General features: G+C 41.5%; 1 protein-coding gene across 2 annotated transcripts in view; it reads right to left on the bottom strand.

Moving 5' to 3' along the window:
- Positions 1 to 26,519, bottom strand: part of ACTR2 (actin related protein 2) — a 45,331-nt gene that overhangs the window by 15,666 nt on the left and 3,146 nt on the right. Inside the window, exons 1-3 of one of the 2 annotated variants that reach the window (XM_065589688.1) lie at positions 13,368 to 15,137; positions 11,206 to 11,281; positions 9,007 to 9,222 (exon numbers count right to left, since the gene is read on the bottom strand). In XM_065589688.1, coding sequence (XP_065445760.1) covers positions 9,007 to 9,222; positions 11,206 to 11,208 — 219 coding nt within the window. In that variant the 5' untranslated portion in view covers positions 11,209 to 11,281; positions 13,368 to 15,137. Of the gene's footprint in view, positions 1 to 9,006; positions 9,223 to 11,205; positions 11,282 to 13,367; positions 15,138 to 15,679; positions 15,791 to 26,519 lie in introns of those variants that run through there. The other variant, XM_065589687.1, reaches the window with a different exon arrangement.

Here is a 26,519-nt window from a genome sequence, read left to right on the forward strand (position 1 = left end):
CTTCCTGGGACCACAGGCCTTGAGTCCTGAGGCTGTCACAGTGGGCTCCACAACCTAGGTCTGGCATGTCCAAGACTAGGGACACTGATGATTGGGGTGCAACAAAGGGGACTCCCATCGTCACAAACCTTGGATCCTTCCACCAGTCGAGGGAAGTGAGGACCAGGGTTTGAACAGTAAGCACCGAGTAGCCCAAGTAGTATCTGCGCGGAGAATAAACTAAAACTAGCCATGTCTGCAGGGGCCTGCAGTGTAGTGTTGCATGCCGGACCATGTATTTGCATGCGGCCATGTGTCCCAGTAGCTTGTGGCAAAACCAGGCTGTCCTGATTGGGTGGACGATGACCTTGCATATCAGGTCTAACAGTCTGTAATCGGGCCTCCGGAAGAAAGGCTCTGGCTTGGGTCGAGTCGAGCACTGCCCCCAACAAATTCTGTTCTCTGAACTGGAATAAGAGTCAATTTTTGCTCATTTACAACTAGGCCCAGCACTCGAAAGGTGGCTTGGAACGGGGCTGATGCTGTTATTTACTCGAGCCTCTGTATGACCCTGGATTACTCAGTCATCACAGTACAGGTAGACCTGAATGCTTCGCTGTCTGAGGAAGGCAGCTACCACCGCCATGCATTTCATGAAAACCCAAGGGATAGTGAACAGGCAGAAGGGAAGAGCAGTGAATTGATAATGAGTCTGGTTTACAATAAACCTGAGAATTCTTCTGTGGCCACGGAAGACAGAAATGTGAAAGTAAGTGTTCAAGTCGAGGGTGGTGTACAGTCCCCTGGAGCCAGAGAGAGAATGATGGAGGCCAGGGAGACCATGCATAATCTCAGTTCCTTGAGACATCTGTTGAGACCATGCAGGTCCAAGATCAGACAAAAACCCCCCTTTGAGGTTAGGAAATAAAGGGAGTAAAACCCCCTCCCTCTCAAGTTTCAAGGTACCTCCTCCACGGCCCCCATCCGTAGGAGGGTCTGCACCTCCTGGCCAAGGAGTTGCTAATGAGAAGGCCTGCTTGGGCCCACCAAAGTTCCTATGAGACCCCAGCAGGAAGGCTGAGGTGAACGGAAGCAGCTGACGGTGCTTATAACCTCTCCTTTTTCTCTTATAGGGATCCTGTCTTGGAGGCAGAGCCAAGAAGCATGGTAGCTGTTGAGGCTTTAAGTGCTTTCTTGAAGTAGATGAAGCATAGAGGCCTAGGATCCTGAGGGTAGACTTTGAATCCTTCAGGCTACTACATAGTCTTGTGTCCATCTGCTCTGAAAATAGTGAGGAGCCTTCAAAATGGAGGTCCATTGGATAGACTGGACCTCCTGAGGGAATCCCGAAGACTGAAGCCAAGAGCTTCATCTCATGGTGACAGAGGAGGCCTTTGTCCTGGCCACCTCATCTGCTGTGTCTAGTGCCGCTTGGAGAGGTGCTCTGGCAACATTCTCTCTCTCTTCTAAGAGGGCTGAGAATTCCTGCCTTCAGTCTTGGGCCTGAAGTCCTTAAATTTGGACAGGGAGTCCCACAAATTGTAGTAAGGCTTGCTGGTTTGAGATATGTAGTTGTAGACCACCTGTCGAATAAACTTTCCTCCCAAACAGATCACATTTCTGTGTGTTCTTCTGTTTCAGGGTAGCACTCAACTGCCATCTGTCCCTTTCGTTAGCCATCAATATAACAAGCGGCCCAGAGTGGGGTCAGAGTACAGATACTCATACCCATGGCTGGCACATAATATTTGTTCTCTGCCCTCTTCAAAGTGGGGGAGTGGGAGGGGGCAGAGAAGATGAAGTCTGCCACAAGGCTCTGACTGGACCCATCACTGCCTCATTAATGGGTAAGGTCACTTTAGATGAAGCTGCGGCAGCCAGAATGTCAATAAGGCTGTGAGGTGATTCTTTTTGCTCCTCAATCTCAAGCCCCAAGTTAGCTGCTATCCACTTTAGAAGCTCCTGATGAAGCCTAAAGTCATCTTGGGGAAGTGAGCTGCTCGGCCCAGAGATGGCCTCATCTGGGGAGGAAAAGGAAGAGGCCTGTACTGGAGGAGAGACTTCCTCCTCTTCTTCAGCCTGAATAACCTCCATAAGAGCCACGTGCTGTAAATCAGTACTGGGGTTGGTACTGGAGTTGTGGTCTGGTGCTGGTTGTGGAGGAGTGGGAGTCCGCCTCTCAGAAGTAACTGAGTAGAAACGGTGGGAAGGTCGACCTGGTACTGGGGGAAAGCACCAAGGATTCCAGAATGGCCACTGTTCTCGCAGATACCAGCGGGGGGGGCGGCGGCGGGAGTATACCGAGGTCTGGCAGCATGTACAACGGTGGGCCCTTAGGTTGAACACAGGGCTCCCTCAGATTAAGAATCCTCTCTAGGCGTCCATGGGAAACAGTACCTCTCGCTGCCTCCAATTGGTACTGAGGATCCGGTGACTGGTGGTGGGCTGGGGATGACCTCACAGAGGACAGAAGAGTGGGTTTGCCTCTAGAAGGAGCCAGAGGGCCTAGTGTAAGGAAGGAGCTTGGAGCACCATGCTCTCTCGTGCTAGAGGACGACGAAGCTGGTGGCTGACCTAATGGGTTCAGAGGGACTGGGAGCACTCAACGTGGAATGGACATGAGCAAGCACTCACCTGAGGGCAGGGCAGTAAAGTTCAAACTGATGACAGAGTGGCTAGAACAGGCATTGTGGGACACTTCTGGAGGCCGATCAGAGCGCATTAACAGACCAGGGTGTCCACAATGGCACCGCGGCGCTCCAGCGGGGGCGCATCAAACTTTATTCCACTCGCTGAGGTGGAGTACCAGGAGCGTTCTAGCCGCGGAGTCAGAGCGCTCTACGTGCCTTGCCAGTGTGGCCGGGTTGTGAGTTAGAACCCATGAAAGCAGCCCAGTGCGCTCTAACTCGCAAGTGTAGCCATGCCCTAAGTTAATAAAGACATTCCACATTAATTTAATGGGGGGAAAGGGGAGGAAGAAATAGGAGGGTTTAATGCTTGTAAATAAAACCCACACACCACTTTTTCCGTAAACTGAACTGTTTTTCAAAACAAACAAACAAAAACAACCACACCTAATTGAGGAGTGGGAGGCAGCCATGTACACCTCTACCCTGATATAATGCTGTCCTCGGAGCCAAAAAATCTTACCGTATTATAGGTGAAACTGTGTTATATCTAACTTGCTTTGATCCACTGCAGTGTGCAGCCCCGCCCGGAGCACTGCTTTACCGCGTTATATCCGCATTCGTGTTATATCGGGTCACGTTATATCAGGCTAGAAGTGTATTTCATTACTGCAATTTGACTTTGGAATGAAGTCAGAGAGACAACATGGGTGAGGTAATATCTTTAATTAGGCCAACTTCTGTTGGTAAAAGACAAGCTTTTGAGCTTACACGGAACTCTTCTTCAGGGCATGGAACGTACTGTTTGTTAAAGGTGTACATTCCTGTCACTTTCTGAAGCTCGACTAACTTTTTTTCTGTTGCCAAGGTCTATTTGACTCATTCCTTCAACTGTTCTATTGTGCGATACACAGAAATAAAACATAGGGCTGAAATGTAAGGAATAGGGCCAGCTCCTTACAATAAATCTATACACAGCACCAATTGTGGGCATTGGAGTCAGTATCACAAGCTATTTTATACAGCTTTGCCTTCCTGTTCCCTGTTCTTGGTGAAGATAGAATGGACAACAGTGTGGCCAATTCACGATTTTATCATCAGTCTCTAAGATCAAGTGTAGTATCTGTTCTTATCAATATTTGGTGTTTTTCTTAAAGCACCAGCTGCTGGAATGAAGAGATTGCATAAGATTCTCAAGTTTCATTATTTAAAAAAGTGTATGGTTGTGAAGAAAATTTTGAAAATGTATGCAAATGTATCCTCAAGCCTGAGAAACCAGATAGCAAATAAAAAGAACCCAAAAATTACTATTTAAAAATAATAATGTAAATTTCTGAGGCCTTGCTAAGAATTCTTAAATTATATAACATTTTAAGAAAAATGTATACTGCATATAATACAAAGTAAAGGTAACTTTTCTTTCAAACACATTAACATCCGGCTGCTATAGGCAAGTATAAATGACACAGACTTCCTGGATTTAAAAAAGCAATTTGTTAAAGTCAGCCACAGTTGAAATGGTACGGCTAAATAACCACAATATTTAATTATACCTTGCCAAATGTGTATTGTTCTAAGAAACAGCACGCATCAAAACTTACACAAGCTAAATATCAAAAAGAGTTCTTATCCTGTGCTCTAGCTCTCCTTAACCATTAAAATACAATTACATAGTTTATTGCTAATTTGCCTTTAGCTTATAATTTTAAATACAATTTGACTATTTAAAGAAACAGACTCCAAAGACTGTAGGACAGTGCTTCACAGAGTAGTTCTTTGACAAGTTTACAGCAAAGGCAAGAAAGGCTGAGTGAACAAAACACGCAGTTTATTACAGCCATGAGTCACAAGTGAGTGACCACTTCCCCTTGTCTCAATATGCTTTTACCAGAGCAGAAAAAACTGATAAGAATTCAGTAGCTTTTAGCATTACAGACTGGTTAAACCAGAAATGCTCTAACAGCTATTTAAAACAAACAGCTCCAAGAAAAGATGACATTTCACTTCTCTTAAAATATCTAAATGAATCAAGCACTGACTTTTTCCAACTTCTCATTGGCACTGTTTCAAAAAGTCTGCTGTTAACATTGCTCGATTTAAAACACTGGCCAGTTTCACAAATTTGTTCCTTGGCAAGTTAAGACCTACAATCATGTGTCACAGCTTTTTTGCTGAAGAATTGGGCATACTTTTAGGGATCTGCAAAATATGTCTAAATGTTTTAAAACAAGTTTGAAATTAAGGGGGCCTTCTTTTTGAAAGTGTATTTTCTTTCCCCTGCCCCCACCACTCTCTGGCATACAGTAGAACCTCAGAGTTATGAATACCAGAGTTACGAACTGGCCAATGAACCGCACACCTCAACTGGAACCGGAAGCACACAATCAGAAAGCAGCAGAGACAAGGGGGGAGGGGAGGAGAAGCAGACACAGTACAGTACTGTATTAAATGTAAACTACTAAAAAAATAAAAAGCAGCATTTTTCTTCTGCATAGTGGAATGTTTCAAAGCTGTATTAAGTCAATGTTCAGTTGTAAACTTTTGAAAGAACAACCGTAATGTTTTGTTCAGAGTTACAAACAACCTCCATTCTCGAGGTGTTCGTAACTCTGAGGTTCTACTCTATAAGCCTTCAGATTTCTCCCATATAAAGTACTGTACCATGTTTTCTCCTCCTTCTATTAAGTCTCTAACATTAACAACCCCTCTACAGACTCTACTGAACTCCCATTTGACTTCTCTTCCCAGATTTTACTTTCTCAATTTTCAAAAGGCATAAATGGCAGCTAGGTGCTTAACTGCCATTTGTGCTTTCGAAAATCTCCCCCCAAACCATACTACTGCTGTTCTATTGTATATGAGAGTAAAAGATTCCATGAGTTACAGACCCCAATTAACAAAAAAAAAACCCTCAAAAAACCCCAGAACAACTCAACACACATCCCTCACAGGGTCAACACTACAAAGAAAGGAACTGAGGAAAATTTACTTTTACTGGCCTCATTTTTTAACAGTAACTAGGCTAATTCTGCAATGTGATAACGCTGTGACACTTAGTTGGATTTTAAAAAATAAATTTATACCAGCATATTTAGGAATGGCTGCAGAGATCTTGACAGGTTAAAAATTGACTATCCAAAGCCTGCTAACCCAAGTACACTGCAAAAAATACTGGAAAGACCAGCATACATTTTTCCAAATCATTTGCACGAGCATGATATATAGGAAGACAGAAATCAAGGAGAACGAAATGTACAAAGATCAGGCTGTGGAGCACCTTGCAGTAGGGTTCTTAAAAAAACTAAGTGACGTGGAAGACAGTTTGGTAGAATACCTACTCACCTTGCACATTCAGGTATGTGCAAGATACCACAAATTAGGGGTAAGGTTCTGTAGTTGCCATGATCTAATGTGCACAAACACAGCAGTTTAGTAAGTTACAAGGCAGAAATAGTGTTCTACCTCAAAAGGGAGCGTGGGAAAGAACAGCAAGCAAAACAAGAAACTATCTGAGCTTCTAGACCTCAACTGACATAGAATTACTGCTGTTCCCAATCTGTATGAATTCTATTGCTCATAAAATGAACCAAAATTGTAATGCAAGAAAGGTATGTAACAACTTCTATCTGCCCATAACCAGAATATGCATACAGGATTAGTTACTGCGTTCGCACGTTCCACTATATTCCTGATATTACTGGAAAGATATACTTTTTGCATTAAACACATAAGGTTTCTGTTTTTAGCTATGCTTATTTCAGACATTTTAAACTTATTTTGTTTGACATCTATAATTGCAGTCTCGCCACATGAATGGCACACACCACATTTGACAAATCTGATGGCCAAATAGCGACAAGAATATTCTTCTCAAAATAAATCTTTGCTTCTATTAAAGTTATTGTTTTGTTGCCAGTCCAATGTCTTTCTCCAAGAATGGCAGGAGCCCAACCATAAAGCATTGGAAGCTAGAAAAAGAGAATGATCCAGAATACTAAACAATGGAGTTGTATGGGGTGACAATGCCAGAGAATGCTTCTACCACCACCACCAAATACACCACAGAAAGGTAGACAATTGGGCTGTTCCTGAGAGGGGATGTTACAGGTGTGAGAATTTAATGGATACGCAGAGGTTGAGACAAAAGTTACACCAAGACACTTATAAAGCTAATTACACTGAAGAGCGAAGCTGAAATTGTCTCTCTTTAGGTATGTTCTGAAACAAACCACGGCAGCGCTTTAGCGTTGCCAGTGTAGACTAGCCCTAACAAAAGCCAGGCAGACTAAAATAACTGTTAGGATTTATCAGGATACATTAAGTGCACATGGTCAAAATGACTTTTCATAAAAACTAATTTCAATTAACCATTTCTTTAAGAAGCAATTTGTTGCATTGCACCAAGGATTTCATGATAAATATACCAGAATTATTACAGCTTCGTTACATATTATGAAACTCTTAACTCAAGTCTTTCATCTGATCTTGGATTGACCTCTCATTCTAGCTTCAAAAATAGAAAAAAAATTGGATAAAGTTTTGATTCTTTTCTATAACATTACCTTTTAAAACTAGAAAGATTTGATTTTATCATGCTGTGATCCAGTAAAAAAGCTGAGGCATTAAAAGAACTAACGTTTTTACTTCACTCAAAAAACTATAAAGGTTTTTATATAAAAGGCTGGAATGCGCCACACACAAAAATATTCTTAATTCCCTTGCTCATATTTAAGGTTTACATTCTCTGAATTGGCATAATAAAGTACTGTAATTTCCCCTCCAATGAATTCTATGAAACAACAGACTATAGAAAACACACTTCAGAAGTTATGGTGAGCTTGAACAAGATAATTTTGTACTAGAATCATCACAAGAGAGTCTTTGGATAAGTTAGAAAAACAAAAAACAACCACACCTTGATAGATTTTTGAATGGCCGAGAAACCTGATGGGGAAATTCAATCATTCATGCCACGAAGGCAGCCATATATTTGTTAGAACTGTTCAGTCTGTCTATTGTACCATAGTAGTCAGTCAGTCATGAATGTACCTGATAAGGCAGACATTACTAGCTAACGTTGCTTTACATAGCATTAGGAGATGACATCATCTAATGCTAATGAGCTCACTCCTCACCGAAACCTCTAGTTTCATATCCGTTAACACTAATGTTCTACAGAGTCTGAAAGTTTTCAGTTAAAATATCACCTTTTTAATAATCAATTTATTCCTGCAGCAAAGTCTCTGAAAGAAGAGGTTATTATCGAGGTATTCTCTGCCACATTTGAAACTACACTGAATATTTACATTAACAGAGGTCTATGATGCTGGAGTAATAAAGTGACAGAAAGTCAACACATTTTATGTTGTTCTCACATTACTACCTTTTCAAAACTGTGTAGACATCTGGTTTCAGGCTGGAGGCCAGGCTCTAGGATCCTGCGAGGTGGGAGGGTCCCAGACCTCAGGCTGCAGCCAGAGCTGGATCGTCTACACCACAATTAAATGGCCGCACACCTCGAGCCCGAGTCAGCTGGTACAGACCAACTATGGTGTTTAATTGCAGTGTAGACATACCCTCTAAGACCTCACCCACACCAGACAGCACTGTGGCACCCAACAGCTAGTTGCAGGACCTCCATCCTAGAAAGGCTGTCATTAAATAGTCCCCAGAACCTATCACAGATTTGGAGGGCAGGGGGGATTTGCTGGCAATAATCAACTCTTTCTTAGTATGTCTCAGTTGCCTACAGCAACACTATGCACTCTGCCTGGTAAACCACTCCTTGTTTCCAAGCCACCACCTTAATTTCCCTTGTAAACTCTGCTAATCTCCCAGTTGGAGTCAAATTCATTTAGGGCTTGATCCTGAGAAGTGCCGAGAACTCTGGCACTAATCCAATATCCAGTAGTCAATGGGACTGTTCACATGCTTAAAGATAAGCATGAACTTTAGTGCTTTACTTGATTTGGTCTACTCAGAATACTGCAAGATTAAGTCATTGAGAAAGGGAGGTGAAGGAAGATTAATTGGGTTTTGGAAGACCTTTCCTATGTATTAGCCATCAGCTCACCTTATTGTGTCAATGGGGATGGGACATGCAGGAATATTTGAACTTCAGTGCCTGAATCAGTGGTTTCCCGGTACAGAAGCTTGCATGGGACTGCTAGTCTGTTTAGACTTTAGGACTAAGTAGGCTTGTTTGCCCTTGAATAAACTAGGAAGGTGACTAGTCTAGGCTGTGAACAATTCTCACATTTTCTGCGAGGAAGAATGTTGCCTTGAGGGGTTATCTTACATTTTAAAAAAGCAGTGACCTCTTAGACAAAGTTTAGTGCCTGCCATCATCAATTCCTGCTCTCCACAAATAGGTTTTCCTTATTCAAGTCAAGAAACATACCTCTACAATCTTCTCCCTGTTTTTCGTTGGGTTCATGGGAGGCTCTGTGAGTAGTATTTTACAGTTTTTCGTGTCGAGGTTAAGTTTTTCTGGTCCAAATGTGTAGTCCCAGAGGTGCTTCATATCATCCCAGTTCCGGACTATGCCATTCTCCATTGGGTAGTTAACTTCCAGCATTGAGCGTAATTCACTTGCTTCATCACCAACCATAAGATCCTATAAAGTTACAGTATTGAAGTTTGTATGTCAGTTTACAAGAATTTTCATTATTCTTTAGCAGTTTTTGATGTTAAGAATAAAAGATATTCCAACTTGCATCTGATTATATGTACTTAATGGCCCATGCCCTGAAATTAGTTTTTACGTATAAAAAGTAGGCTTTACTGCACAAAATATTTAATCTGGCTGAGACCCATACTAGATCTTTTAAGACAATCCATATTTGGAAGACTTCATAACCTTAAATCAAACTTACCTTAGTAAGAAGCTACCCTGCACTTTGTCACAGTGGAACAGTAAAGAAACCTTAGTACACCTCTACCCCGATATAACGCTGTCCTCAGGAGCCAAAAAATCTTATCGCATTATAGGTGAAACCGCGTTATATTGAACTTGCTTTGATCCGCCGGAGTGCGCAGCCCCGCCCCCCTGGAGCACTGCATTACCGCGTTATATCCGAATTCGTGTTATATCGGGTCGTGTTATATCGGGATAGAGGTGTATGTATAAACTTTTATTCATTGAGATCTCCAAAATTACTTCATCAAATACTCACTTGAATAGGTTGAGATGTGAAAAAACACATAAAAGATAGTAGGTGGGGTTGGCAGAAAAATTTTCCATGCATGCTGCAAGTTTCTGTGCACATTCCCAAAACAGGAATAATGAGAGCTGCATAAGCATACAGAACAAGTAGCAAAAGAAAATAAGGGACTGGAAGTACCACACTAAACATTAAAATAAAAAGTGGTTTAACTAAACCTACGCCAGTAAAGTTTTAAGAGGGTAGTCAGATAACTGATATAAATCCCATTTATTCTGCATCAAAAAACAAAACAAAAAAACCTACCCCAGTATGATATTTTATACAAAATACACATATTACCCAGTTGTGACTCACATAGTCCATTTCTAAATTGATTATATAAGAAAACTCTTTCCTTTTCCACAGGTATTTCCTGAAGCAAGTGGGTACAATAAAATGTTACCTTTGCTTCCCACTACAGCCCATCTTCTTCCAGAGGAGCCTTAATGCCTGATTTACCACCATATTTAAATAAATGAATTAAAATATATCCTCTTTTTAAAGATTGGATTTCTACAATCTAGCAAAATAATAAGTGTTTCCATTATTATAATATTTAAGTACAATGAAATGGTTGCTTTTGACCAAATAGTCTACTGCAGAGTTTACAACCCAACCACTGTGCCACTGAGAGGTGAAGGTGACTCAGATTCTCTGTTTAAGCTAAGAAACAAGAAAAAGACATAATGAAAAGCAAACTGGAACTTTTAAATTATTTTTAGTTTTAATAATCTAAGAAGTTACTAGTAACTGGTAAAGAAATAATTTTATTACATGATTTTTAATTTGAGTCCCCTAATCAGTTTTCTTAGTTTTATAAAACAGTTTTCATAGAATGGACTATTTATGTAAAAATTATAAACCTAAACCCCTAAACTTTAGGAAGATCATAATTTGCTAAACTCACTCCAACAAACACACCACTAAGTAGCCATGTGACAACATCAGTTCTATCACAACAAATTCATAAAATTCTGATTTTATTTAACAAATCGCTAGTTAAAGTAGAACCATCTGAAATCTGTTCTGTGCATGGTGTATACCTCAGAACAGGACAAGGTCAAGGAAAAGCCATGATCTTTTCCTATCTTCATTATTTTGTTATGTTAGATAAAGCATTTTCTAATGTTAACATTAAATTCATGTTGATCTTATAGAAAAATGAATTATTCTTGCATCTGCACATAACTACAGGTCATGTCCAATCAGAAGCAATATACAAAATTCTTATGGAATTCATTGCTACTAAATCAAAGCAATGAACAAAGTTTAAAATAAGTAATCAAATGTAAAATGTGGGACAAGACAAAACATTAAAAAGCATCAAAATAATGCAACAGCTACTACGTCCCATAAAGCATGGAAAACAAACAGTACAGGGGCACCTCACTTACCATCTTTTTGTTATTCTACTTCAACAGGTCAAGAAAGGTGAAGAAAGAAGGTAGAAGCAAGAGAGTCAGAAAAGGCCTAAAGGAAATCCTCAAATTATTTTAAGTACACAATACATGCATCTCTTTTGTGCTTTATATGTATTGCTGATAGTGTTCTGAATTAGTGTAGTTAGGGCCAAGCTAACACTGACAACGACATTGCTGTTCTTCTCAGAAGCCATTTCTGTCTGTGATTAACTTGTTTCCATTAGTTTAGTGGCAGACATCTCAGTTTTATTCACAATATGCTATTGATATACTAGTGTCTTTGTATCTTTTCTGAGAAGCAAGATCTTTTATATGCTGATGGAATTTTATCCAGTGTGAGTGGTAGAACTGGAGTAGACCAATTGTGTGGCGGATTTGGAAGTAACTAATGCCAGCACACTGCTACCTCGATCCCGGTTTTCCTCCACCTCTTTTTTCCCATAAAATATTCATCCTTCCAACCCTTAGAGTTGAATTTTTATAACAGTTATAAAAATATTAAGCTAAAATACAAACTTGTGAGTTCCTTTGTAGTTCTGAATTATGGAATAGCTACATAACTAAATGGAATCAAATCGATGAAGTGCATAAACTGAAATGTTGTTTGTTTATTCATTCTAACTGAATTAAGTACTCATGAAGTGACACAGCAATAGCAGTGACCTGAAAAGGGTACAGTGCAGGCAGATTCGTGCACACTTCCCTACACAGCTCAGCATCTCAGTTCTGCCATGCAGTACCCTGCTGTGCTGGAGTGGGGCTAGGAGAATTAACAGCCATTGTGCTACACTGCAAGATATGTACTTCTGTGGACAAGCAGGGACTAGGATGCCATTTTCACTTGTGACCCAATCCAAGATCAAAACCCAGGTCTCCTCAGTCACCAACTCTTCCAATAGCATATTAATAAGAAAAATATCAGCTCCAGAAAGGTGTGTTTACTTGCTCTATTTACACATGACAATAACATCAGGGCAAGTACTCTGCACAGGCAGCTGCCAGAAAATCCACATCCAGTAGCAGGAGGAACACAGGGTGAATGCTGACTATGGGTATGTTTACACTACCTGCTGGATCGGCAGGCAGCGATCGATCCAGCGGGGATCGATTTATCGCATGTAGTCTAGACGTGATAAATCGACCCTTGAGTGCTCTCCTGTCGACTCCTGTACTCCACCACCGCGAGAGGCGCAGGCAGAGTTGATGGGGGAGCGGCAGCAGTCAACTCACTGCAGTGAAGACACCACGGTAAGTCGAACTAAGTATGTCGACTTCAGCTACGTTATTCACATAGCTGAAGTTGCGTAACTTAGATCGATCCCCCACCCCAATGTAGACCAGGCCTATATTCTCCACCCACTCAAAACCTACAGACACCCCACTCTATGGATTTCTGAGATAGGAACTGGGGAAGAAAATTGTGGGGCATGGACTAGGAATAAAAATGGGGTAAAGTGCATAGTTGAGCCTGTTCTACTCTAAGGAAGTATCCCTAAAGATTCTAATTAGTTTTAAAAGAGATTTTGATGGGTTCATTTTAAAACCAGTTGGAAGTGCGGCGTAGTTTAGACTCCTTAAGCCAATCATTTTTACCAAACCAGTTTCAAAAACTGCTGAAGGTAGTTTAGAAGCTGGTTCAGTAAAACTGGTTCAAGTTGCCAGGAGCCTGGTTTGCACTACAGTTTCAAGCAGTTTTAAAATCAGTTTAGCTCAACAGGTTTTAACTGGTTGGAATTTTGGGGGAAACTGTTCCAGTGAAAACCACACCTTTGTATGCATACACCTGTGATGTAGCTGTGTCTCCTTATGTCCTCATTTGCTCTCCTGACAGGAATAATGGGCAAAGGCTGCTTTTATAAAACCCTGTTTTAGGGCTCATTTCACTCAGTTCCTGAATTTGGCTAGCTTTTCTGAATATTTTTAAAGAGCTAAACTGATGATGTTCTTGTCAATTTCCTTTGCTCAAGAGTCTTCTGAATGAGCCACAATGCTCTTTAATGTGTAGCTGGAATTGATCCATTCACATTTTAGTATAATTTATCTGCCAAAAATATCTTTTTAGGAAAGCAGCAAAAATGTCATGATATCCAGAGGCAAAAAAATGGTTTTCAGACAGTTTCACTGTGCTGTCTTACTGAATTTATCCTACATATGCACCAGGAAAGAAGATCCGAGACAGATCTGTAGGTTGGTTGTTTGCTTCTCCCGACCTGTTTTTGGTTTTTTTGGCCTTGTCTTACAGCAACTACAATAAAAGTAGACAGGTGCTGTAAAGTAGTTACAAAATAAATCAGGAGTCCAAGTCCCATTCTTCATTAAAATATCCTTGAGTGATTCCATCCTTAGAATGGGAGACATGATACAAGGAGTTAGATGCAAAAAGCATCAATACATCAGATATGACACTCCCCTCCACCCCACTCCAGAGCCTCAACTCATACTAAACAAATACTCAGATGATTAAAGGCCATCCTAAACTGGGCTAGCAGCATTGACCAAGTCAGGGCTTGAAAAAATGAATCAGACCCATTACCAATAACACTAAAGCTTCTAGCTTAAGGTAGAAGCAAAGGAGAAAGAAGATGGGTCCATATCAGCAATCTCCAGGGGAAATTCCTTGGTGAGACATTTCTAACCACTGTGTAGGGTGAGGGGATTTCTGCCAGGATTGTACTTGGACTCTGCTTGGGGAATCTAGCTTTCACTTCAGCTTCTGGCAAGTAGATGTCTGAAAAATGTGAACCTTCAATTGTCCCCCTCAAGCTTCTAGAAATGAGAAGCGCTCTCTTTCTCCCTCTATGTCCTCCCAGCTACTGTGAAGGTGAAAAGTCCTCTACTACCCAACCTCCTGGCTGCTGAGGGATGTAGGGGAAGAAATGAAAGATTTCTGCTACTTTACACCTTTCCAGTCTAGGCCTTTACTTTGCATTTTTTGTCATTCTTCCCCTCGAATAATTCTAATGCCACCTTCTACTAATGCTCATACTTTCCCCTAAGCACCAGCAGGAAACTGTTTCAGTGCTGCCTATAGGATTCCAAATATCAAGAGTGAAACTGACCAGAGTTCTGTGGATTTCACTCTGCCGCTCATAGCTTTGTGAGGCAGCAGCAGCAAAGACACAAACTTTATCTGCACACTCAGGAAGTCAGCCCTGCATCTACTTAAATCTGAAATAGTATTTTTGCAGTCATTACAATAATACAGTCATTACAACATTACAATATTTTTAGACTGTAAGCTCCTCAGAGCAGGGATTGTTTCTCTATTCTGTGGAAAGCTCTAAGTCTACCATCAGTACTTACAACATAATGAAAAATAAATACAAGCAAAGTTAGGCATCGTATACAAGTTCACAGATGGTTTTACTTACAACTAATTGTATACTGAACAGTAAAAATTATAGGCTATAGCCATTAACTCATCATTGTCTCAGAATCTTGCACTACAACTGGACAGCAAGAATCAGCCATCTGATCAGCTGCTGCCTCATTTCCCCAAATCCCTTATCAAGATCTAAAAGCCCCAGCCCCCTATGCACACTGGCCCCCTGACAGTCAGCTTCCAGGAACATTCAACTACCCTTCTGCACATGCCCCGAAGGGGTGCAGCTGCTAAAGCTCATTACTTGAGCAGTGAATCACAGGAAAGACTGCTAGAGGGGGCATGATAAAAGAAGGAGAAAGTACTTTCATGTATTACAGTAGAACCTCAGAGTTACAAGCACCTTGTTAATGGAGGTTGTTCATAACTCTGAAATGTTCGAAACTCTGAACAAAACGTTACAGTTGTTCTTTCAAAAATTGACAACTGAACATTGACTTAATACAGCTTTGAAACTTTAATATGCAGAAGAAAAATGCTGCTTTTACCCATCTTAATTTAAATGAAACAAGCACAGAAACTGTTTCCTTACCCCCCCCCCCTTTTTTTTTTAGTAGTTTACATTTGCAGGGGTTCTTGAACTTCATTGCACCGTGAGCCCCTTCTGACAATAAAAATTACTACATGATCCCAGGAGAGGGGAGCAAAGCCTGAACCCATCTGAGTTCTGCTACCCTGGGTGGGCCAAAGCCCGAACCCCACTGCCCCGGGTTGGGGGACCAAAGCTGCTGCCCAGAACTGAAGTCCTCAGGCTTTGGCTTTGACCCTAGGAGGTGGGGCTCGGGCGTCTACCTCAGGCCCCCGCAAATCTAAGCCAGCCCCAGCGACCCCATTAAAATGCAACCTACTTTGGGGTCCTGACCCACAGTTTGAGAATCGCTGGTGTAGAGTGTTTGCTTTTTCTTTTTTTTGTCTCTGCGGCCTGATTGCATACTTCTAGTTCCAAATGAGGTGTGTGGTTGACTGATCAGTTTGTAACTCTGGTGTTTTTAACTCTGAGGTTCTACTGTATACAATTGAAAGACTACCCTGAATGCTTTAATCTGTTATAGGAAAAAACATTACCTTGATTTCAATGTTTCCCACTTTGGCAGTTGATCTTATAATTGGTCTTCCAACCAAAGCTGGAAAGATGTGTTCCGGAAAATTTGAGCCTGCATACCCACATTTCACAAACTGAAAAGAAAAAAGTGGAATAATTTGATTAGTTAATACATGCATCACATTTGTATATTACTATTAAAAACGTCTTTAGGGGGAAATTTTCAAATGCAGGTAAGGAATTTAAGAAAATAAGTCATGTTGTATTAATTTAGATGTAATAAAGGGTACAAAAGAGTTCAAGGTGTTACCGTGATCCTAACTGTCCAACATTAAACAGTTTTAAACAAGGTTCGAGGTTTGGAATACAGTGACCTCAGCCTGCTGCGTTCCATGGCAAACAGATCATTAAAAATCCTTTTATTAAAGATACAGAGAAGAAGGAAAAACAGTAAAAGCATTTGAAATGTAAAGTATTAAACAGGGCTCTCATTTTAACAACGTCGCTTGTTCCCTTTCCCTATAGCTTCAGAGTTTTTAGAAGGAAAAAAAAAAAGAAGCCTCTTCGGTGGCAAAGAAGGTAACTACTGTCATTTTGGGGGAAAACGAAGAAATTAGTTGAGATGGGCTGGAGTTATTATTGATGTTGTTGTTGTTAAAGCCCGATCCCATTTCTGAAGATGACAAAACAAAAAAACACACACAAAGGGGGGAAGAAAAGAATAGCAAAGAGAGAAAATGCAGCTTCGGTCTCTGGTGTTGACTCTCACATGCATCCTCACTGCTGTAAAAAGAGACACAGCACACAGACTTATTACTCACTCCGAGACCTGGCAAACTTATACCAGCAGAGGCCCATTTAGAGCATTGCTTTTAGCTACCTCTTTCTGGTCACAGGCTCACAGCAATGCTGCAAAACATGCAGTCTTGCCAAGCTAAGCCAAACTCTTCTTAGAGAGAAGGAAAAAGGAGCGAGAGATATGAAAGAGTTGGAAATAAGGTAAGGAAGGAAAAAGACATATTGGGGGAGGTGGGAGAAAAGAATCTCACATCCCAGGTGGTGCTTGGGATGCGAGACTGGTGGGGGTAGTGATGTCATCTAGCCTGGTTTGGTCAGGACATCTTTCAGGAGTGGGATAAAGAAGGTCTGAGCTTTGAGGAGACAGTGGGGATGGTAGCCATGATGGTGAAGCTCACTCCAGTGACCAATTGTTCTCCCCAAAGTCTCTTTCTTTAAGGACCAAAAGGCAGGGATGGCTGGAATAGACCATCCCCTCATTATTTTCTCCAACAATTAGGCCTAGTTTCCAATACACCAATTTTGGTTTACTGATTTCTGTTTCCACACTTTTCTTGTTTACCACGAATGATCTTAACATAGTCCTTGAGTAATATCAGTAGACCTTTTTGCTTGAACTACACCTCTACCCCTATATAACACTGTCCTCGGGAGCCAAAAAAAATCTTACCGCGTTATAGTTGAAACCACATTATATCGAACTTGCTTTGATCCGCCGGAGTGCGCAGCCCCGCCCCCCAGAGCACTGCTTTACCGCGTTATATCCGAATTCGTGTTATATCAGGTCGCGTTATATCGGGGTAGAGGTGTAATTCAGTCTGTCCCACTTTTGCACCTTTTCCCACCAATATTTGTTGTCACAGGTTACTGTGACATCTAATGAACATACACTCACTGTTTACAATTGAGCTCACAATTAGGGTAAATTTGTAGGCCCAAATGTACATTTACAAGCCTCTGCCTAGAACTTCTATACTCATTTTAGATAGTTTTAAAAACTTTTTTTAAGCACATATCTGAAATTTTGAAGAGATACTAATACCTCCTGTTTCATTTGATAGAGATATGCGCGAGACTTCTGGCCTTAACTATACTGTATTTGGCTCACCTCCCCCACCATTCTGCAACTCTACATCGATCACCTTTCAGGGTGGTCCTCTGGCAGCAAGCAGCTTACTTCTCAAGCAGCTGGTCTGTCCTGCCCCATAGTTTGGGCTAATGGGGTGTGAACAGCAGTGCACAAGTGCTGTGCTGTAACTCCCAGGTGTGGATACTGCAGTTGCAAACTGAAAAGTTCTGCTGCAAACTCGGGACTCTTCAGTTTTGCACCCAGTGTCCACATAAGGGAGCAATAACACACCACTTTAGTGTGCATTGCTATTCACATCTCCTTAGTCCGAACTGCAGGGCAGTGCAGACAGGCCCTAAGAGTAATAAGGCATATTAATATATTTTAATATATTAAAATTATACTTAAAAAGCCATGTAACACTTGAAAGAACTGAATGTAAGTCTACATTTTCTAAGATGTGAGACATGCTACCCTGGGAAAGGGTGCTTTTTGTTTTATTTGGGGGGGGGGGGGGGAGTGGTTCGCAGACAGATTTCAAATTTTCAAAAAACAAAACGTCTCTAGCTGTTACGGTTGTGGAGAAACACTTGGATCACTTTTTGAAGGCTAACTGATGCAGTAATTTCTGCCTGAATTCTAAAGTGTGAACTGTCCTATTCATTTCAACTGATATTAACTCAAATACCAGTTCGAATACTTTAAATATCAACATTGCTCAAAGCATGCAAGAAAGGAGGGGAAATGTATTGTCAAGATATACACCAGTACTTCCCTGAGGGAAGAGAAGTGGTGGTGCATGAAGATCTATCTATTAAAAGGAACAGTAGGCCTTTAAAATTCTCGGGGGCGTTGGGGCAGGAAGTACATTTGGGGGGTTTTTTCTGCCCAAAGGGAGTCTCGACTTTCATAAGTTTGGGAAATGTGGATATAAGTTAAGAACCTTAAATACAATGGCAAGAATTACAATTCATTTAATATGGCTCCGTACCTGCTGCACTTTTAATTAGCAAAATCAATTTGCATTCAGCATCAAAGGAAAAACATGATGAGGGCCACGTGTTCTCTCTGTCGGTGGAGCCAACTTTACATGTTTGAGGGTTAGGAAAAGTGTTCTTGAGCTTATCAACTCCTCTCCACAAGTCCCAACTCCTTTCCAAAGGTGAAAGGTCTCCTTCAGCAACATGGTATGAAATGGCAAGGCAAGGGCTCGTCAGCCCTTCTGCTTATTCTGAGGCTATCAATATCTAGGACTTACACAGAGCTTGTCTACACATGCAAGAGAGTGCTGCTCCTATTTATCACAGCAATTAATGGCCAATCGTATTCTGAACAGGCTGAACAGGTTGGAGCCCAAAATCTTTTTGCCAATGCACTTATTTCCACACACGAGTATCAGAGAGTCTGAAAAGCTATGAAGCCAGTCTAATTAATGGGGGAATAGAGCCTCACAAGCCTATTACCCCAATTTGATCAAACATGCACTTTAATACAAAAGTGCATGTGACCTCATATGCTTTTATATCAATTACATGAACAGAGGAATACAACTTTCACATTTAAAGCATCGGGGAAGTTAATTTGCCTTAACACAGCTGAGGTCACTCAAGTTGATCAAGTAGGGGTATATATTACTTTGGGAATCTGTTGGGAGATGGAAACCTTATGGAGCAATGAAGTGCATTATCAAAAGTGCTGTCTGCAATATGCAGGTAGAAAGAAGTGCTTTCCCCATAACTTATTTCCATGCTTCTAAAGTTTTGGATGGCTGGAGTGTGCCCTGCTGCAGTGTTAAATGCCACTAAATGTCATTTTTGTTCACTAATGTCTTAGTTTTTTTATACACGTGCACAGTCTTCAGAAGCACCTTCAAGGCTGATAGGTCTTAGTACACTGTGTGCCTGCAACACCTTATTCACAATCCTCCAGATTTTGCAGTGGTCAGCTGTAGACTCCTTCATAGAAGTTCCCTATGTAAATACTCACTTCCCAAAAAACTCCATCAGAGCCTCTCATGGATTCCAGAAACTACACGCAGTCACAAGCGGCTGCAGCAGCACTATACCAGTAAATCTGCCTATTGCTTTCCCCCCACTCCCCATGCCAGTATTAAGCATACCTCTCAACCTTCAAATACACCAACACGAGAGACCTGCAAGCGTGATGGATGCCACGCTGGCCAAGCCTACGTATTGAAACAATGATCTCCAAAATCGAAAGCACGAGTCTTTACAGCTTGTGCGGGGGACAGGGCCAAGTTCTCAAGCTGTCACAAACACTCATTCTCTGCAGACTGGGCAGAGGATGATATACAACCCAGATACACCTACCAGGAGCGTGACAAAAGTTAAATGTGCAATAAATGAGTGAAAGGTGCGTTCTGGTGATTCACACATTTACAATCTACAAATTATCATAGTTTAAGTTCTACAATACTGTTTTAAAGTGGTCTTTTCACAGAGCAAATCACACACAACCATACCTCCACACAGATCAGCAGCAAGATTTGAACTGCTGCACCTTGAGAGCTCCAGCTTCGGTCCTTACTATTTGAACTACAGGAGTAACTGCCAGTCCCTTTCTAGATCAGCCTGGAGAAGGAATTAACATACACCATCCTAGAGGGTTACACAACTATTTACTAGTCAGCAGCAGAATACTGGTGATCAGGAATCCTGGGGTCAATCCCTGGCTCCGGAAGAAGAGTGGGGTTTATAGTGGGTGGAAATAGTACAGCTAAACTGGTTTAGTCACTCTGAAAGGCAGTGTAGTACAGTGGATAAGAGCAAGGATTGTCACATTAGAAACCTGGGTTCACAGTGCCTTTGCACAAGCCTTCTGCTTAACCTATTTAAAAACAGGGGGAAGGGAATTTTCAGCAGCTTGTCTCCCCCCCCCCCCCCCCATTTTCTGGATTGGGGTTCAAGGCCCCCTTGGTTAATAATAAGTTTAGCAAGTCTCATAGGAATTTAAATAGCATTTAGATGAGACCTGAACTCCTGGTCTCCTCTTTCCCAATTCAGGGAACGTAGGCTACAGGAGGATCTGGTGAATGAGGGAGGTCAGCCTTTTTTTTTTTTTTTTTTTTTTTTTAAGAATTCCTAGAAGTTAATGATGAGATTCATATAGCAGCACCGTTTTCATCATCAAATTAAAATTCAGCGGCTTCAGACGACTGAACATATTTGACGCTATGGCTACAAAGTTATAACACTTTATGTACAATAGCTGATATTCTAAGAGTCAGCACAAGGAGTAACAATGTCGCCACAGACAAGGGCCCAGAGTGTTTTTGATTTCTTGCTAAGGGAGTAAAAACAAAAAGTGAGACACTCGCCAGCAAAAGATAAAATAAAATCCCAACCACACCGATTTTTCAGCAGCTTATTACAAACTTTCCAGAACTTCAAACTATACAACCAATACACTCAAAAAGCTGTAATTAGTCAAGGATAACCCATTTTTCATTTTACTAAAAAACTCAAAGACCCCAGATATTTGCCGTTCTTTCCACTGGCAAACAAACTCCCTAATGCAACCAAAATTGAAGTGTATGTTCCTTGGGGCAGTTATCGTATTCCAAGTTCAGCACAACTAAGCATACTGTAAATGTTTAACAGCAGCAACATTTAAATGCAACATCGCATCTTACAAAATAGTGAAGAACTATTCATAGAAAAACATCTTTGCAAGACGTACATGTTGTATATTATAATACACAGAACAAATGTCTATTGTACATATACTTACAAGTGTGTTTTAAGAATAGTTACTTAGTTTGCCTGGTGCATGCAAGAATCCAGTGTATCAGAAATACTTTTACCATATATAGTTTCCTCTTCTTAGCATTGTGGTTCAAATTGGTGCTCTCACTTCCCACTGAGTCATCAAGTGGTAAGAACATGCAGTGTATAAATATTCTTTCAAATAAAAATAAATACACAGGCTACATCTGCTCACAAACCTGTCCTGAGACCACTTTTATATTGAACAATCTTGTATCTCATCAAGTCTCAATGTTAAGGTAGTTTAAAGTAGTATAAATCTCTCGGACAAAAGAATTTTAAAAATATAATTAGGACAACACTCCAGGCCTAAAGTAACTTACTATTTGTTCTTAAAAAAAAAAAAAAATCATAAAATCTAGAATGTCTGAGGTGGATGATAAGATCCTGCTGCTGACCTTATTAAAAGTCCTCCTACATTACATGGGTTGTGAAAACACATTTTTAAATTACTTTTTCTTAAAGACAGATTGCAATAAGATCCACAATAATCAGATAGTACAGTAAGCATTACAAGAACTGCAGGTTTCCAATCAATTTATACAAGATTTTTTTAAAGAAAATTAAAGCATTTTGGCTACAATTGCTAAGGTAGTTCATATACAACATTTTATGTTATATTTCTGGAGTTTAACTACAGGCCAGTCAGCCTCACTTCAGTCCCTGGAAAAATCATGGAGTAGGTCCTCAAGGAATCAATTCTGAAGCACTTAGAGAGGAAAGTGATCAGGAACAGTCAGCATGGATTCACCAAGGGCAAATCATGCCTGACTAACCTAATTGCCTTCTTTGATGAGATAACTGGCTCTGTGGATGAGGGGAAAGCAGTGGATGTGCTATTCCTTGACTTTAGCAAAGCTTTTGATACAGTCTCCCACAGTATTCTTGCCAGAAAGTTAAAGAAGTATGGGCTGGATGAATGGACTATAAGGTGGATAGAAAGCTGGCTAGATCGTCGAGCTCAACGGGTAGTGATCAATGGCTCCATGTCTAGTTGGCAGCCAATATCAAGCGGAGTGTCCCAAGGGTCGGTTTTGTTCAATATCTTCATTAATGATCTGGAGGATGGCGTGGACTGCACCCTCAGCAAGTTTGCAGATGACACTAAACTGGGAGGAGTGGTAGATACGCTCGAGGGTAGGGATAGGATACAGAGGGACCTAGACAAATTGGAGGATTGGGCCAAAAGAAATCTGACGAGGTTCAACAAGGACAAGTGCAGAGTCCTGCACTTAGGACGGAAGAATCCCATGCACTGCTACAAACTAGGGACTGAGTGGCTAGGCAGCAGTTCTGCAGGAAAAGACCTAAGGGTTACAGTGGACGAGAAGCTGGATATGAGTCGACAGTGTACCCTTTTTGCCAAGAAGGCTAACGGCAATTTGGGCTGTATAAGTAGGGGCATTGCCAGCAGATCAAGGGACATAATCATTCCCCTCTATTCAACATTGGTGAGGCCTCATCTGGAGTACTGGGTCCAGTTTTGGGCCCCACACTACAAGAAGGATGTGGAAAAATTGGAAAGAGTCCAGCGGAGGGCAACAAAAATGATTAGGGGGCTGGAGCAATTGACTTATGAGGAGAGGCTGAGGGAACTAGGATTGTTTAGTCTGCAGAAGAGAAGAATGAGGGAGGATTTGATTGCTGCTTTCAACTACCTGAAAGGGGGTTCCAAAGAGGATGGATCTAGACTGTTCTCCGTGGTGCCAGATGACAGAACAAGGAGTAATAGTCTCAAGTTGCAGTGGGGGAGGTTTAGGTTGGATATTAGGAAAAACTTTTTCACTGGGAGAGTGGTGAAGCACTGGAATGGGTTACCTAAGGAGGTGGTGGAATCTCCTTCCTTAGAGGTTTTTAAGGACAGACTTGACAAAGCCCTGGCTGGGATGATTTAGTTGGGGATTGGTCCTGCTTTGAGCAGGGGGTTGGACTAGATGACCTCCTGAGGTCCCTTCCAACCCTAATATTCTATGATTCTCTGAATGCTAATCATGGTGTATTCAGTCACCTTATCATGAAAATATTTTATTAAAAATAATTCTAAAATAAGGCAGCGTTGTCTATCATAGAATAACATTTACTATTACAATATTGACTTGATAATGAAAATTTATGGCTTTAACTCAATTTATGGCTCAATTTATTCTTCTCAAAAACTGGGTTTTTCTTATGTTGAAAAATCATTTTTCTGAGATAATTTAGGTTACAGACCTAAATGACATCAAGTAATTATTCCCCTAACCTGCTAAAATTAAGCATGTTTCTAGGACTACTTACGTGTTAAAATTACGCATTTGCCCAAAGGACTGTCTACACACAAAAATTATACCAGTATAGTCAGTACAAAGCTGTTTTACGCTGGTACATCTGTTCCCATATAGAAAGGGGAGGGGAATAAGCAGCACTTGTATAACTGTGTCCACACTAGGAATTCTATGGATAGTTACTTCAGTTTACCAAAATCAATCACATCCCTAAACAAAATAGTTACACTGGTACAAAACCTGTGTGTAGACCGGGCCTAAGTGACTGAAGTTTGGACCAAAAACAAAAGCAGTTCTTGTACTGCATACTTGAAATGAACTATAGTAGAAGTAAGTCATGGTCATTGTCTCCATAATTAACATATTCTAACAAATTTACAAAGAAACATACTTACACCACAATAAAGAGAGATCCTGAGAGCATCTAAAACTCCCATTGAAATCAACCTCTCGGGATCAGGCCCTCAAGAGCTTTAAGGGCTTATAAAGATAACCTGCAAAGCATTTTTTTGTATGATGTATAGAGATGACCTAAAGGTTTTAGGCCCTGCCATTCCAAAAAAACAATTTTTTAACCTTTGAAATGTTGGAATTGTCAAATCTGGCCTCTTTCCCTAATTTTCCTGGAGCACTTTCTTGGAGGTTTCAGATATTTATTGTGAGAGATCATGTTTTAATTTACATGGCAGGATGTTGAAACTTTTAACGAAGATATCCTTTGTCTCAAATGCTCATTAGACTTTGGCGTTAAGTGGGTGTTAAGACTTTCTTTTTTGTAACAGTCATTTCCTTCCCAACTGCTAGACTCAAAAGCTCCTGTCTCTTGCTGATGTCAGTTTCACTAGTTCAAAGTCCATTTTGGTCAATTTCACAATCATAGGATTTTTAAAAACAAAAATGTCATTATTTCAGCTATTTCATGGTGTTGTATTTTTAGGGGTCCTGACCCATAAAGGAGTTTTGGGGGGGGGGGCACAAGGTCATTGTAGGGGAGGTTTTTTTTGGGGGGGGGTCACAAGGTCATTGTAGGGGAGGTTGTGGTACTGCTACCTTTACTTCTGTGCTCCGGCTGGCGGCTGCACTGCCTTCAGAGTTGGGCAGCTGGAGAGCGGCGGCTGCTAGCCAGGAGCTCAGCTCTGAAGGCAGAGCCGTCACCAGCAGCAGCACAACAGGAAGCACAGTATGGCATGGTACTGCCACCCTTACTTCTGCACTGCTGCTGGCAGGACACTGCCTTCAGAGCTGGGCGCCCGGCTAACAGCCGCTGCTCTCCAGCCACCCAGATCTGAAGGCAGCTCAGAAGCAAGGGTGGCAATACTGTGACCCTCCTAAAATAACTTTGTGACCCTCCTGCAATTCCCTTTTCGGTCAGGGCCCTCAATTTGAGAAATGTCTCCCCTGTGAAATCTGTATAGTATAGAGTAAAAGCACACAAAAGACCAGATTTCACGGCCTGTAATGCGTTTTTCATAGCCGTGAATTTGGTAGGGCTCTAAATATCATCAACCAACACAGCGGTAAAGATGCTAAACAGTATTTACATTAGGTGTTAAAGACTGTTTCAAGTTATGTTAGCTCACTTGAGTTACCTGATCTGTTTTTAAAGAGCATCTCTTTTCCTAGAGCTTGTCTACACTTACAGCGCTGCACTGCTCTAGCACTTAGTGAAGACACTACGTACACCGATGGGACAGCTTCTCCTGTCAACACAGGTGCTCCACTTCCCTGAGAGGCGGTAGCTATGTCAACAGGGAAAGCCCTCCAGTCAACATAGGACCATCTACACTGGGAGTTGGGTCAATATAAACTGCGTTGCTCAGGGGTGTGAGTTTTCCATATGTTTGTAGTGTAGACCAGGGCCTCATCTTGACAGGTTCAGAAAGTCTTCCCAGGTAGACAAAAACTGAATTTCTAATGAGAGGGAGAAAACCAAAGCCCCACAACCTTTCAGGCCTTCTTTACCAAAAAAGGGAAAAGAGGAGAGAAACCCAATTTTTGGCACTCTGCAGTTCGCAGCTCTAAGTCTGCAACTAAAAGTTTTAAAGAGTTACTCTGTGTTTTAGTGATCTAGAGAGACAAGGTGCATGAGGTAATATCTTCGACTGGACCAACTTCTGCTGCTGACAGACAAGCTTTCAAGCTCCACAGAGCTCTTCTGGTCTGGGAAAGTTGCTAAGGGTTGCCTATGCTTAGGTGCTGCAGCGACACAGCTTCACCGTTGCCGCTGTAGTGCTTAGTGAAGACGCTATCTACGCCAAGGGGAGAGGTTCTCCGTTGGTGTAGTAAGTACTCCATCTCCTGCAGAGGCGGTAGCTATGTTTAGGGGAAAAGCCCTGGGGTTGACCTAGCACTGTCTACACCGGGAGTAGAGTCAGTACAACTACATTGCTCCACACCCCTGAGCGACAGTTATATCGACATAACTTTGTAGTGTAGACCAGGGCTCAGAGTATCACAGCTAAACACAAGATGGAACAGACTGTTTGGCAGACGTATTTAATACATATTTCAAGGGACCATTCGAGGTGAAATGACTTGTTTCCTCCCTATGACTAGAGGGGTGTTAAGGAAGGGGAGGGGTTGTTAGTGGGTTATAGGTTGTTGTAATAAGCCATAAATCCAGTGGTCTGATCTACACTATAGAATCAGGTTGACGCAAGGCAGCTTACATTGACCTAACTACGTACGTATCTACACTAAAATTTTGCTCCCGCTGACGTAACTCACCAACTACACCAACATAGGGCTTGTCTACACATAAAGCCACTGCAGTGCTTCTGGCGTAGACGGTGTTTGAGCATTGGCCTGCTAAACCCAGGGTTGTGAGTTCAATCCTTGAGGGGGCCATTTAGGGATTTAGGGCAAAAATCTGTCTGGGGATTGGTCCTGCTTTGAGCAGGAGGTTGGACTAGATGACCTCCTGAGGTCCCTTCCAACCCTGATATTC

Source organism: Chrysemys picta, chromosome 3 (assembly GCF_011386835.1).
Source record: "Chrysemys picta bellii isolate R12L10 chromosome 3, ASM1138683v2, whole genome shotgun sequence".
In the NCBI taxonomy this organism is placed as follows: domain Eukaryota; kingdom Metazoa; phylum Chordata; order Testudines; family Emydidae; genus Chrysemys; species Chrysemys picta.